The sequence below is a fragment of the Photinus pyralis genome, unplaced genomic scaffold (genome assembly GCF_008802855.1).
Source record: "Photinus pyralis isolate 1611_PpyrPB1 unplaced genomic scaffold, Ppyr1.3 Ppyr1.4_LG1, whole genome shotgun sequence".
Taxonomy (NCBI): domain Eukaryota; kingdom Metazoa; phylum Arthropoda; class Insecta; order Coleoptera; family Lampyridae; genus Photinus; species Photinus pyralis.
This window is the reverse complement of record NW_022170249.1, coordinates 58003361-58015279: the sequence shown is the minus strand read 5'-3', so window position 1 is coordinate 58015279 and position 11919 is coordinate 58003361. Positions and strand designations below refer to the sequence as shown.

Sequence of the window (11919 nt, the reverse complement as noted above, 5' to 3'; positions counted from 1 at the left end):
GAAGATTTTGAAAAAAACGAACAGTAATACCAATAATTAAGGAACATAAAAAGTTAGCGGGAAAAGAATAGATTTTTGAAAAGAGCGGGAAAGAATAGCGTAGTTTAGACGAAATACCAACAGATGGCCCTGACACGAATCAGAGGCGTAACATTGAATAAAATAGTACACATAAGCTTCGAAAATTAGAATAGTGAAAACAGTAATGAAAGAAGAAGCGTTTAGAGCGTGAAAAGGTGTATTTACAATCGTAAGAAGAGGGCAAGAATCGAAAGAAGCGAAGAAATCAAAAGAAGAGATTTAATGAAATGAGTACGCCTATGATATGAAAATCAAAATAAAATAAACAAATTCCTAACCTAAAAATCAATAGTATATTATTACATGAGCATGTAATGGTGGCTATTACTCATGAGAATTCGGCGAGTGCCGTAATTCTTTCGAATGAGTAATAGCCATTACATGCGAATAGAATACTATACTTTTTCTACGAATATTTGGCAAAATTTAATGAAAATATTCAACAAAGTTGGTCATACTGTGACAGTGTCACAATTGAGATGATATCAGAGATCTCAAAAGGAAAAGGTTGCCAAGCTTTCGTTTCTCATTTCTTAAAATTTGATCGTTTAAATTGTGGGTTTATTGCTATATGTAATTATAGCTAATCGCCTAAACATTGAATAATGCGGGTACTACCAAAACTACGACAAAATAACAGGCATGTGCGACTTACGAAGTAACAGAATTTGTACGAATACTTAACCTCACTTCCTATTTTTACACTTTGAAGATCCTTTTGTAAGTAGTTGTCTTTTAGGCCGAGAAAATGGGAGTGAAATATTCAAATTTTCATATTTATATTTAGCTTAGATCGATCTAAGATATTTAGACTTTCCCGGCTATAAATTTAAACATAGGTAATTGTTTTGCCGTTTCTGTTTTTGGTTTGGCGGCGTACACCTTAAATTATTTTCATTTTCGCTATCCATCTTGACACTTTCAAATTCGATGCGTCGTAATACAGTGATCTTTTCCTTTGAGTTCAATTCAGCAACTTAATTTATATTAAAAACGGTCTAAATTAGCATGGGATGTTTTATTTAATTTAATATTGATTTTCAATTATACAATTTTGCTTCACATTTTTGTTTTTTGTGTTATTAAATCTAATTCTTAGATTTGGGCAAGTCCTATATTTCGATACAAAGGGAAGTTACAACCAGATAAATTGACAGATTGATTCTTTGTTTTTTATGAAACTTTCTCATTGGCTGGCTGCGGGGAGTTTTTTTAAAGCCATGACCAGTGATTAATTATTACTCACTGCTGTTATCCAATAATGTGAGGAATTTATACTCTTACTTCATAAAATTGGAACGTTTAATGTATTCATTAACCCATATGAGTAGAAAAAATAAATAACGCAAAACTAAACTAAAAATGGACCTGTAACAGTACCGTATCGACAGTATCCCCGACTTTTCCTGAATCTACCGATTGCAGTCGAGTACGGTACAATCAACACTAGACGCGACACCACATGTCTTCTTTTCTACTCGGCAAACCTGGTAAATTCATACCCATACAAAACATAAGCATTTCCAATGCTAAAAAATATGTTCGCATAAAAAAAAACTCACTGTATATAAGGTTTTAAATCAGAACCATAGACTATGCTAAGCTTTAGCTTTGAACGATTTAACCTAAACTCCATCTAATCTCTACCTTAGATCATACACTCTACCTTTGTTTATTCATACCACGGTTAAGTATACAAAAAGCCTCTACGCCACACTAAGCAAAAAAATCGCCGCTTTGAAAAAAAATGACGAAACCATGCATTGTTCCGAAGTGCAAAACGGGATACAAAAGTGTGAAACAAAAAACTTCTGTTTTTAAAGTGCCCAAAGATTCGGAGATGCGTAAAAAGTGGATGCTTGCGATTCCCAAAATTTGTGTTAACGATGTTTTTTACGTGTGCGAGCTTCACTTCGAAAAGAAATTTCTAAAAAAACAGTGCGTCATGTATAACGAAAAAGGTGATGTTATTTTTAAGGTGAGTAATCACGAACTTATATCTTAATTTATAAGTTCGTGTGAGAGTGAGTAATACATTTTGACGAGAGACACTCTCAAATGAGAATAGTAAATATTGTGTTATGAGAAAAATGATTTTACTTATATTTTGTCGCCAATGACTAGCTCCCGTTTCCAGTATTCATACAAATTCCGGTTATTTTGTGTTGTCATATCTACAATGTATTAAGATTACAAATATCATAAACCTACAGTCTCGCTTACAGTGTAGTCATTATGGGACTAGCTTACAACCAGTAGGCTTCGCTTCTTGCTATCGGAAATTTTTTTCTACAACAATGCATATCCCAATTCAGCGGAGTTAAATTTTTTTGGAATGCAAACTTACACGAAAAAATAAACAGCTTCATTTAATGGCATGTGATAAAATAACCGGGTAGGTACCGGAGCCGGGGGATAGTTACGACAAATTGTTTTTATTGACTCCGAATTTAAATTAAAAACAGTTTATTTGCAGCGTGATTATGAGCGACCCCAACTGCAACCTGGAGCGTACCCAACCATATTCAACAATGTGTCAGAAACTGGTAATGAGAATTAAATTAAAATATTATGCTTGATATTATGTTTCACATTTTTTCAAGATTTTATGGATAATTGCAGTGTTTTATTGTGAAATTCATCAAGAATTAAATAATTATGGATTTTGTTGATGTAATCATGGCAAAGCATAAAAGAGAGTACTTGAAAAAGAGTATATCTTAATTCTATAAAAAATACTTTTTTTCTCCAACCACCTGAATAAGACGCTATTTTGTGACAGTGTTCGGTACGTAAAATTGACGTTTTGCGGATTAATCGCTTTCACCATGGCAACTGTACAAAAAGTAGATACTTTTGGTCCTAGTACCAAAAAGAAATTGACCTTGAAAGTTGGCCAATTAAAAAATTACAATCACGGAGATATGTCACATTGACATCGTTTTACATTGCAGGTTATAAGATATTTCTATACATACAAATCAAATCTTTTTGCATATTCAATGCAAATAATGATGTCACCTAATACGTATGTACATGTATTGAAAATGATTTACGCTCGCTATTTTTATTTAAACCATGTGTAACGTAATTTACATAATTCGATGAACGTAATTTTAATACGTATACAACCCGCCGTCGCGCGTAACGCCATCTACTTCAGACCCCTTGCACTATTATCTGTCATTTTGAATTCAAAATTTGAAAAAGTTAATTGCAATTAATTTTAATTAAAAAACTGTACGGTAAGTTTTTTATTTCAATACAAAATATAACAATATTAATTGTGTATACAATAAAATGACTGAAACTGATAGCGACATGGATTGCACTCCGCCAGAGATTATAGAAACGGCAGAACATGCTACCTCAAGATTTGCTCCCTACAAAGTCGCGAGAGGTGAGAAGTAAGAAGTCAGAACGAATAGGTTATAAGTTAACCTAAAAACTAGAGTGGCATGACACGTGAGGACAAGAAAGCAGAAGTTCTTATACTAGTAGTGAAACTGTGACTGAATCTAAATTCGAATATAATTTGAAGTAAAGGGGGTTGGAGAAAAAATTTTATGTTTTATTCGTACAAAAAATGCGTTTTCGGGACTCGGAAGGTTGCTGGACTCCGCTAACGCGTCGTCCAGCAACTATCTTCCTCGTCCCGAAAACTGACATTTTTTGTACTAATGAAACAAATAACTATTAAAAATTGGTTTGCAATTGTTTGTTTTTTGTTTGCAGTCAATGATTGTAGCATGGATGATGTCCCTTGTGCTGAAAGGTCTTACGCTACTAATGACTTAATTTCTGAGGCCTTGCAATTGCCAAAAGACCAAGAGCGAGACCAAGAGCATGTGCATAATGTCGACCAAGATAGAACATTAGTTGACAACTGTTCTGATTTGAACATGGAGGTTGATATTGAACATCCCAGCGTAAACGAGGACCAAGGTTGTGAACCTCAAATGCTAACTGCAGCAGACATGGAAACCCAACCAGAGACTAAGATACTTCGTATAATCGATAAAATAAGTATGTCATCATTAAAAAATAAACATTTTATATTTAAAAATTTAAAAACTTACAAAAAATGCAAAATATGGCCAGACTATACGGGGTTTTGTTGGGAGCTTTAGTTAAACGTTTCTGGGAAAGTGAAGGCTGAATCGATGTAAAATATTATTATATAGTTCTTTTGATACTTACATCTCGATATCTACAATTTATGGTTTTAGGTTATTTTGACTTTCAGGAAAAAATGACGGATGCAGACAGTACTTTGAAAATTGATTACTTGAAAATGTAGTTATGGCAACCCATTTTTACCAGAGCAGAGAGAAAGAATAGGACTTTATTTTAGTGTACTTAAAAAAAGTTAAATTGTGTACAACCGCACCTATGGGAATCCAAATTTAGAAATTTCAAAGACTAAACTTTTTTTAATGAAGTGACCATTTTCTTACTATTGCATTTGATAGAGAATTAAAATTGGCATTATTTTGATATTATACAGGGTGACAATTTGAAAACTTACCACCCCCCATATCTTAGTAAATAAACGAGATATTTAAAAAAATCAAAATCCGTTTCGGTAATTCGAAGGGGGAATCACTATCACAATGACATAGTTGGCGACGCACCTCCTCACACCCTCTGCGCCCAAGCCACCCCAACTTTTAAATCTTAAATAGGGACCCCCCATGTGTGATACGTCGTTGGAAAGCTCTGAAAAAATGCTTTCCAACCATACCAAATAGCATTACATTTAGGTTAGTAATTATCGTGCAAATCAAAAAATAAACTAATGTGATACATTTTCTAAAGTTGGCTTTTATTTCAATAAATGTTCAGAATGTTTTCCGTTATTGGTAAGACAGTAGTATTACTATGCGATCAAAAATGAGTTGCTGTCGAGTCGCCCTTTGAAATTTTTGTTTACATGGAAAATCGTATTTAACTTGAACTTCCAAAGCCGACTCGACAGCAACTCATTTTTGATCGCCAGTTATAATCTATTCTCAAACTCTTGTCGAACCTTTTCAAATGTTGGTTTTGCAATATTTCGACATTCTTGAATTATTCTCTGTCTTAGTTCGTCTATGTTCGCCGGTTGCGTTTTAAATACGACAGATTTCAAATGTATCATATTAGTTCATTTTTTGATTTGCACGATAATTACTAACCTAAATGTAATGCTATTTGGTATGGTTGGAAAGCATTTTTTCAGAGCTTTCCAACGACGTATCACACATGGGGGGTCACTATTTAAGATTTAAAAGTTGGGGTGGCTGGGGCGCAGGGGGTTGGAGGGGGTGCGTCGCCAACTATGTCATTATGATTCCCCCTCCGAATTACCGAAATGGATTTTGATTTTTTTAAATATCTCGTTTATTTACTAACATATGGGGAGTGGTAAGTTTTCAAATTGTCACCCTGTATTTCCCATAGCTATATACAGTTTCTGACGGAATGTCAGATGAAGATCAATTGAATTGCAGATTTCGATTGTTGATCCTTCTGCTCAGTACAAATTTTGGGTTGGCAAAACAAACGAGCACAAGCATAAACGTGCTTTAAAGGGTTTGTTCTTGAATGTTAGGCTTAATATGTAGGAAGTCCCTTTAGTAAAGTTTTCACCTTGATTAATTTTAACTTTAGTGGCACAAAAATGAACGTAAATATTCATCCCTGTGATGTATCACCAACTTAACGTGCAGGTTATCTGTAGAAAACGTTAGTTTGTCCATACTAAATAACGCCAAATAACGTTGTTTGGCAGATAACCTGACGTTTCTGATACATCACAGGGCGGAATATCTGCTATTGCTAACAGTTTTCTTTATCGCAGTTTCACTTTACACGGGATATTAGAGTATCTTTTTTTAATGTGTGGCACTGCGCCGAGCGCGCAAAAATTTTTGCGAAATTTGCTGAATAATACGTCGTTTAGAAATACGGATAGTGTGTTTGTCTAACGGAATTTCGATTGCGAGCTTTTAACCTTCTACGCGGTAATTTGAAAATATTCCTTGACGTAATTTTGTATCATGTTAATCCTTACTGATATGGCACTTTTGTGGCATGCTAAATGTGCGCGGCAACTGCACGCAAATTCCGCATGTTCTTTCTCTATTATACGACAAAATGGGAACTTCACTTTTTCACGCAACTTTTCCAAGAAATAGTAACTTTCCATAACTACTTGATATTATTCTAAACGTCGTTTCGAACTATTCACTTTGTCTTATAAGTACAGATATTCCGAACGCCAAATTTAATTAAGGCTCTAAAAGGCGTTATATGAAAAACGCCGTACTGACCGCGTAGGCGCCTATGTCATGATGGAAAGCAATGGCGGCGATTCTTTGTTAATTAAGTAATTTTCACATGGATTACTAACTCTAAGGCTGACTCAACAGAATTTTACCGCGGAAAGCTTAATTCGCAGGATAAGGAATGAAACATTGTATTATCTCTTTTTATCGTGTAAAACGAAGCAAATTTCCGTCATTGGGGCACCAAATGCGATTTAAGAATGTTCTGCAAGCACGTGACGCGATTCTGTCCATTTAACCATAAATAACAATTAAATTCCAAAAATCTTCATGCGTGAAACCATTGCGAGCCATTTTTCGATTATTGAAAAACTTATGTTAACCTAACTATTATTTAAAAAAAAATGGTATTAATTCAATGAATTGGGAATAATTTTAGAAACTGTTAAAGATAGCCATAGGAACAGGTAATATCAAAATATGCCAATTTTGATTCTCCATTAAATGCAATAACGAAATTATACTAGCTACTTTCGCTATTTTTGGAAGTGCCACCCTTTTGAAAATATTTTACATCGATTCGACCTTTAGTTAGAGTAACCCCTAAGTACAAATTTTTAAAAATCTACCTATTTCACTTTCCCAAAAACACCCTGTATTGTTTCTTAATTGAAATTGTATTAATTAAATATTGTAACCGATTTATTTGAATTCATTGAGTTGTTAAAAAAGGTATTTAAAAAAAATTGTCCCTTCATTTTAATTAGTTGCTTTAAATCATTGAAACTTTAACAAGTATAGTGTTGGATATTACTAGCAAACATTTATTTACAGGCGTTGGATATTCTTCAGAGGTATCCGCCGTTTCCATACCATGGTCCTGGACAGCATCAGAAGCAATTATTGACAACAAACATCACATGATCTTTTCTCACGTTATTAGTCGCCGTAGTGCGATTCCTACATTAACCAAAGCTGTGACCATCGATAAGACTGGCAAAATCAAGTACTCTGTGCACGGGAGAAAACTTGAACCAAATGAAGGATCAGGATTTCCTTTGCAGTTGGAAAACTGTGAAGATGTTCCTGCAATTTTACTACAGTTTGAAAAGAGACGAGCATGCAAAGGCGTCATTCTGTCTGGCAATGTCAACGTCCAATTATCCGCTATATTTGAGAGTAGTGACGGCGTTTGGCATTCGAAAGACTGTACTTTGATCACTAAAGGCAGAAAATGTGTAGCATGCAAAGATTTGTTACAGCGAATAAATCGAAGCAAACGGCGAGCGATAAATAAGTTAAAGGTTTTACGCGCGAAACAACTTCACGATGAAAAACAGAGAAAGCTGTGTGTCGCAAAAAAGGCGGAATCATTGAAGAAAAAGTTGGAAAAAAAGTGCGATGAGTTGAGGACATTGGTCAAAACCAAAATAAAAGAGTGCCGAAATGTCTCCCAATTGTGATGGTGATGCTACGACTTTTTGATTCGATAAAGATTTCGCTAAGTTACTGAAAAGCAGTTCAGCAGTAAAACCGAACTACAACGGAGCGGAACAATAGCTCTGGACGAAATCAACCTGAGAAAGTGGATAACTGTTTCTGGTCAAAGCTTGACCTACAAAGGCCTGGTTAACTTTGGAAAGGAAGGGCTCCAAGGGGACAATAATGAAGATCAGGCAACACACGGACTAGTCGTTTTATTCCAAAGTCTCAATGAAAGTTACGCTCAACCCGGCTCAACCATTAGCTGTCTTTGCATCCAGTCAGTGGTGAGGATTTGGCAAAGTTGCCAATTCACACAATAGTGGACATAGCGAATTGTGGAGGATTTATCCATGGCGTGGTCACTAATGGCGTTTTGACTAATGTAAAAATGCAGAAATGGTTGGGCGTTGACAGATTGATGACTTTTTTCAACATCCAGTGTTTGAAGATTGATGATAATATCCCGCATATTATCAAGTTGAGAAGAAATCGTTTATTCAACAACAAAGAACTGCGTGTAAGTTCTACATAATTTTTAACACAATTTTAAGAAGCTACGTTAGAAATCCCATGTTATTTCTTATGGGAAATTCAAAGGTCCATCGTGGTCATTTTTGGATCACTTTGGTTTTGTGCGTATGCGTGCTCCGCCCTCTTGCGCACCCCCATCTTCGCCATCGACATCGGACGTCTCAACATCAAGTCCTGTGACTAGTGTACCCGAACAATTTTTGTAATGGAACGGATTCGAATTGGATTATGAGTCCTATAGGTAACTAACTGAGCTACCAAGTCTTATGCGGATATAATCTTTTGGTAGTTGTATTTAAATAGATGGGATCCGCCATCTACTGTATACAGTGTGTCCCAGATCGGGTGGGATTGCATGGGTAACTTTCTTATTATTAAAGATAGAGAATTGGTTAAATGGACAATGTTTTTCAGTTTTAGATGCTTATTTAAAATTTCCTTGTGGAAATTCAAAATATCGAATAGGTTCGACGTTAATTCAAAAAAACTAAAATTGGTCATTACCTTTAATGTCTTATATCATCGAAAGTACAAGAGATATAAAAAAAGTTTTATATAAATGTTACTGTCTTTGATACGCTTAATTTAGAATTGATGTCAAAACAAAATTCAAGATGGCTACCTTTGAGGAACATTTACCAACTTCCTAAAGTTAAATAGGCGCCATATTGGATTTTTAGATTATTTGATAGAATTTTTAATTCTCTTTTCAACAAGCTATCATAGCATGAGATTGAAAATAAGATACCAGTTATATCAATGGTTTTTATATTTTAATCAAGTAGGCTATGGTGAATTTAGAAAAAAACAAAACAAAATCTATTCGAAGCAACAAAAATAATTACATCAGATGTTTAAAATATCAGGGGCGCACTCATGGGAGGAGGGTTTGGGCGTTACAACTTCCTCCAAAATTTTATATAAGTAGGCATAGAAAAATTTTGACTTATGACGTCACTTATTGACTATCATATTATCCATACCTACATACCTACAGTGGCGTAACTAGGTAGGTCCGAAGGTGCCGCGGCACCGCTCTGAGAGGACAAAGGCGCGCCGAAGTCGCAGCAGTACCGAAGGCACCGATGGCCCCGGATGCTCTCTAGGACACCACGTCCGGGTGAGTAGTACGGGCTATAGACCAATCATTAAAGAAAAAACGGCAGTTAAATTCGAATAATCCGCTAAAACCGACTACAGGGTGCAAAACAAATTTGCGAGCCTTTATGATGGATCTCATAAACGGACGATATATATTTGACGCAGTTTCGGCGCTATACATTTTCGTAATTTGTATAAACAAAAAATGCTTGGGCTGAATCTATTATAGTTTCAGAATGTAATAAATGAACGAAATGGATATTTAACTGATAAAGAAAGCGTTCAGTGCAACTCAAACGAGCAACTTTGATAGTAAAAAAGACGTGGAATGTGAAATGTAATCTAAGGAATAAAGTTTCATTTATATTGAATAATTGAATTGATGAATACGTACTTTAATATCGCTTTTGTTTATAAGTCACAAAACTTATTGGTCTAATTAATGGGGGCGCTAATGCCGCCGTTGGGGACGTGGTCCAAAGACCGACGTAATTACATTTAACGTTGTCGAAATGACTAATTAAAATTTAGCCTTTGTGAAATTATACGTTCGGCCGTCAATTATTTGTAATTGTAATTAAAGTTTGCTAATTACGTAAGCTGCTAATAAATTCTATTAACTTAGCTGAAATGATTAGTTAATTCCTCCTCTTATAATTGACCCATATTTTAATTTTATCACTTCATGAAGATGAATTGATACGCGTCAAAGAAAGTTCTACTGGTTTTGGAATGTTTACTGCAGCTGACAGACCACAAGACATTTCGACCCTAATATTATAGTCCGCGGTGGCGTGACCTATCGGTGCCGAGTACTGCCACTTATGCGGTGACTCGTAGGTAGATCGGTTAAATGCCATTTGTCTATTGTGGAACGCCCACATGCTTTTAATTGCCGAGGGAGATTCTTTCTTCCATGACGCATTTATTGTAAAATTTTTGGGTGGATTGCAAATGAAAAAGAGTTTATTTCCAAAAATATTAATTAAGGAGTAAACCTAATTAACAGTTACGATGTCTTTAATTTACCTTGTCTCTGTGCTACTTCAAATAAAAGAACCGATAGACGACGACCTCTAAATATTTAACTTAAAATACTACAAGAAAACGTAAAAATTTAGGGTTCTGACACTAACATCTAAGAGGTCAGAGTCTGGGAGGAGGTATGTGGTATAATAAACAAATGTAATTATCGCTGTACAGTACGTTACAGTACTACAGTGTTTTAATCATTAGAGCTTAATATGGTAACTGATGTGGCGCCAAAATCTGGTAGGGCGCCAAAACCTTATCCGGCACCGCTTCGAAAAATACCAGTTACGCCACTGCATACCTATAGTGTATTCAGAAAATAATGTTACTTTTCTCATTAACGCTGGGGGTGTTCCCAATAGTATTGCGATAAATTGTATTGGATTTGCATTTTAAATGTATGGGAAAAACCGGATTTTTATGGGCGAAAGTCGTTCAAAACAATCCTTACGGCTTATTTAAATGAATAGAACAATAAGCACCAATCACCCACCAGTCAGCAGTTCTCAACAGAATATAAATATTACACCAGTTACGATACGAAGGTATAACGCTTGTCTTTAAATGGTAAAATAACGGCAATTTTACGTTCGTTTACGTGTTGTGCTGCCTCGAATAGATTTTGTTTTGTTTTTTTTTAATTCACAATAGCCTACTTGATTAAAAATATAAAAACCGTTGATATAAATGGTACCTTATTTTTAATCTCATGCTATAATAAGCTCGTTGAAAAGAGAATTAAAAAATTTGTCAAATAATTTAAAAATCCAATATGGCGCCTATTTAACTTTAGGAAGTTGGTAAATGTTCCTCAAAGGTAGCCATCTTGAATTTTGTTTTGACATCAATTCTAAATTAAGCGTATCAAAGACAGTAACATTTATATAAAACTTTTTTTTTATATCTCTTGTACTTTCGATGATATAAGACATTAAAGGGGTAATGACCAATTTTAGTTTTTTTTAATCAACGTCGAACCTATTCGATATTTTGAATTTCCACAAGGAAATTTTAAATAAGCATCTAAAACTGCAAAACATTGTCCATTTAACCAATTCTCTATCTTTAATAATAAGAAAGTTACCCATGCAATCCCACCCGATCTGGGACACACTGTATAACCATTGGAAATTGCATTGAAACCAGTTGAATATTATCGGGTATGTATTTGTATATTTATACACATAATAATATCAGTTGCAATACGTTTTCGATAGTTGTAATCTCGCTATCTACAACGATAAACAAGTCACACACTATGCCTTCTTGCCACCGCACCCATGGGATGATTTGGAGAAGAGCCGGTCCTCCCAGATATGGATACGACTTGCTACAACCACCATCACATTGGTTCACCGTCTCGTTGCGCGCTGTAAAATGTATAATTTATAATGTTGTAAATAAATATGTTGAGAATGTT

At 35.0% G+C, this 11919-nt stretch overlaps 1 protein-coding gene and 1 long non-coding RNA gene across 2 annotated transcripts; both read left to right on the top strand.

Moving 5' to 3' along the window:
• Nucleotides 1-1711: 1711 nt before the first annotated feature.
• Nucleotides 1712-7864, top strand: LOC116158801. Its single transcript, XM_031471643.1, has 4 exons — nt 1712-2059; nt 2558-2627; nt 3817-4107; nt 7185-7864. Exons 1-4 carry the CDS (start codon nt 1829-1831, stop codon nt 7811-7813), a joined length of 1221 nt encoding a protein of 406 aa, XP_031327503.1. The 5' UTR covers nt 1712-1828; the 3' UTR covers nt 7814-7864.
• A 3650-nt stretch (nt 7865-11514) lies between these two features.
• On the top strand, nt 11515-11919 carry LOC116159596. The gene is made up of 2 exons (XR_004143011.1): nt 11515-11659; nt 11717-11919. It is a non-coding gene; the product is annotated as an uncharacterized LOC116159596 (long non-coding RNA).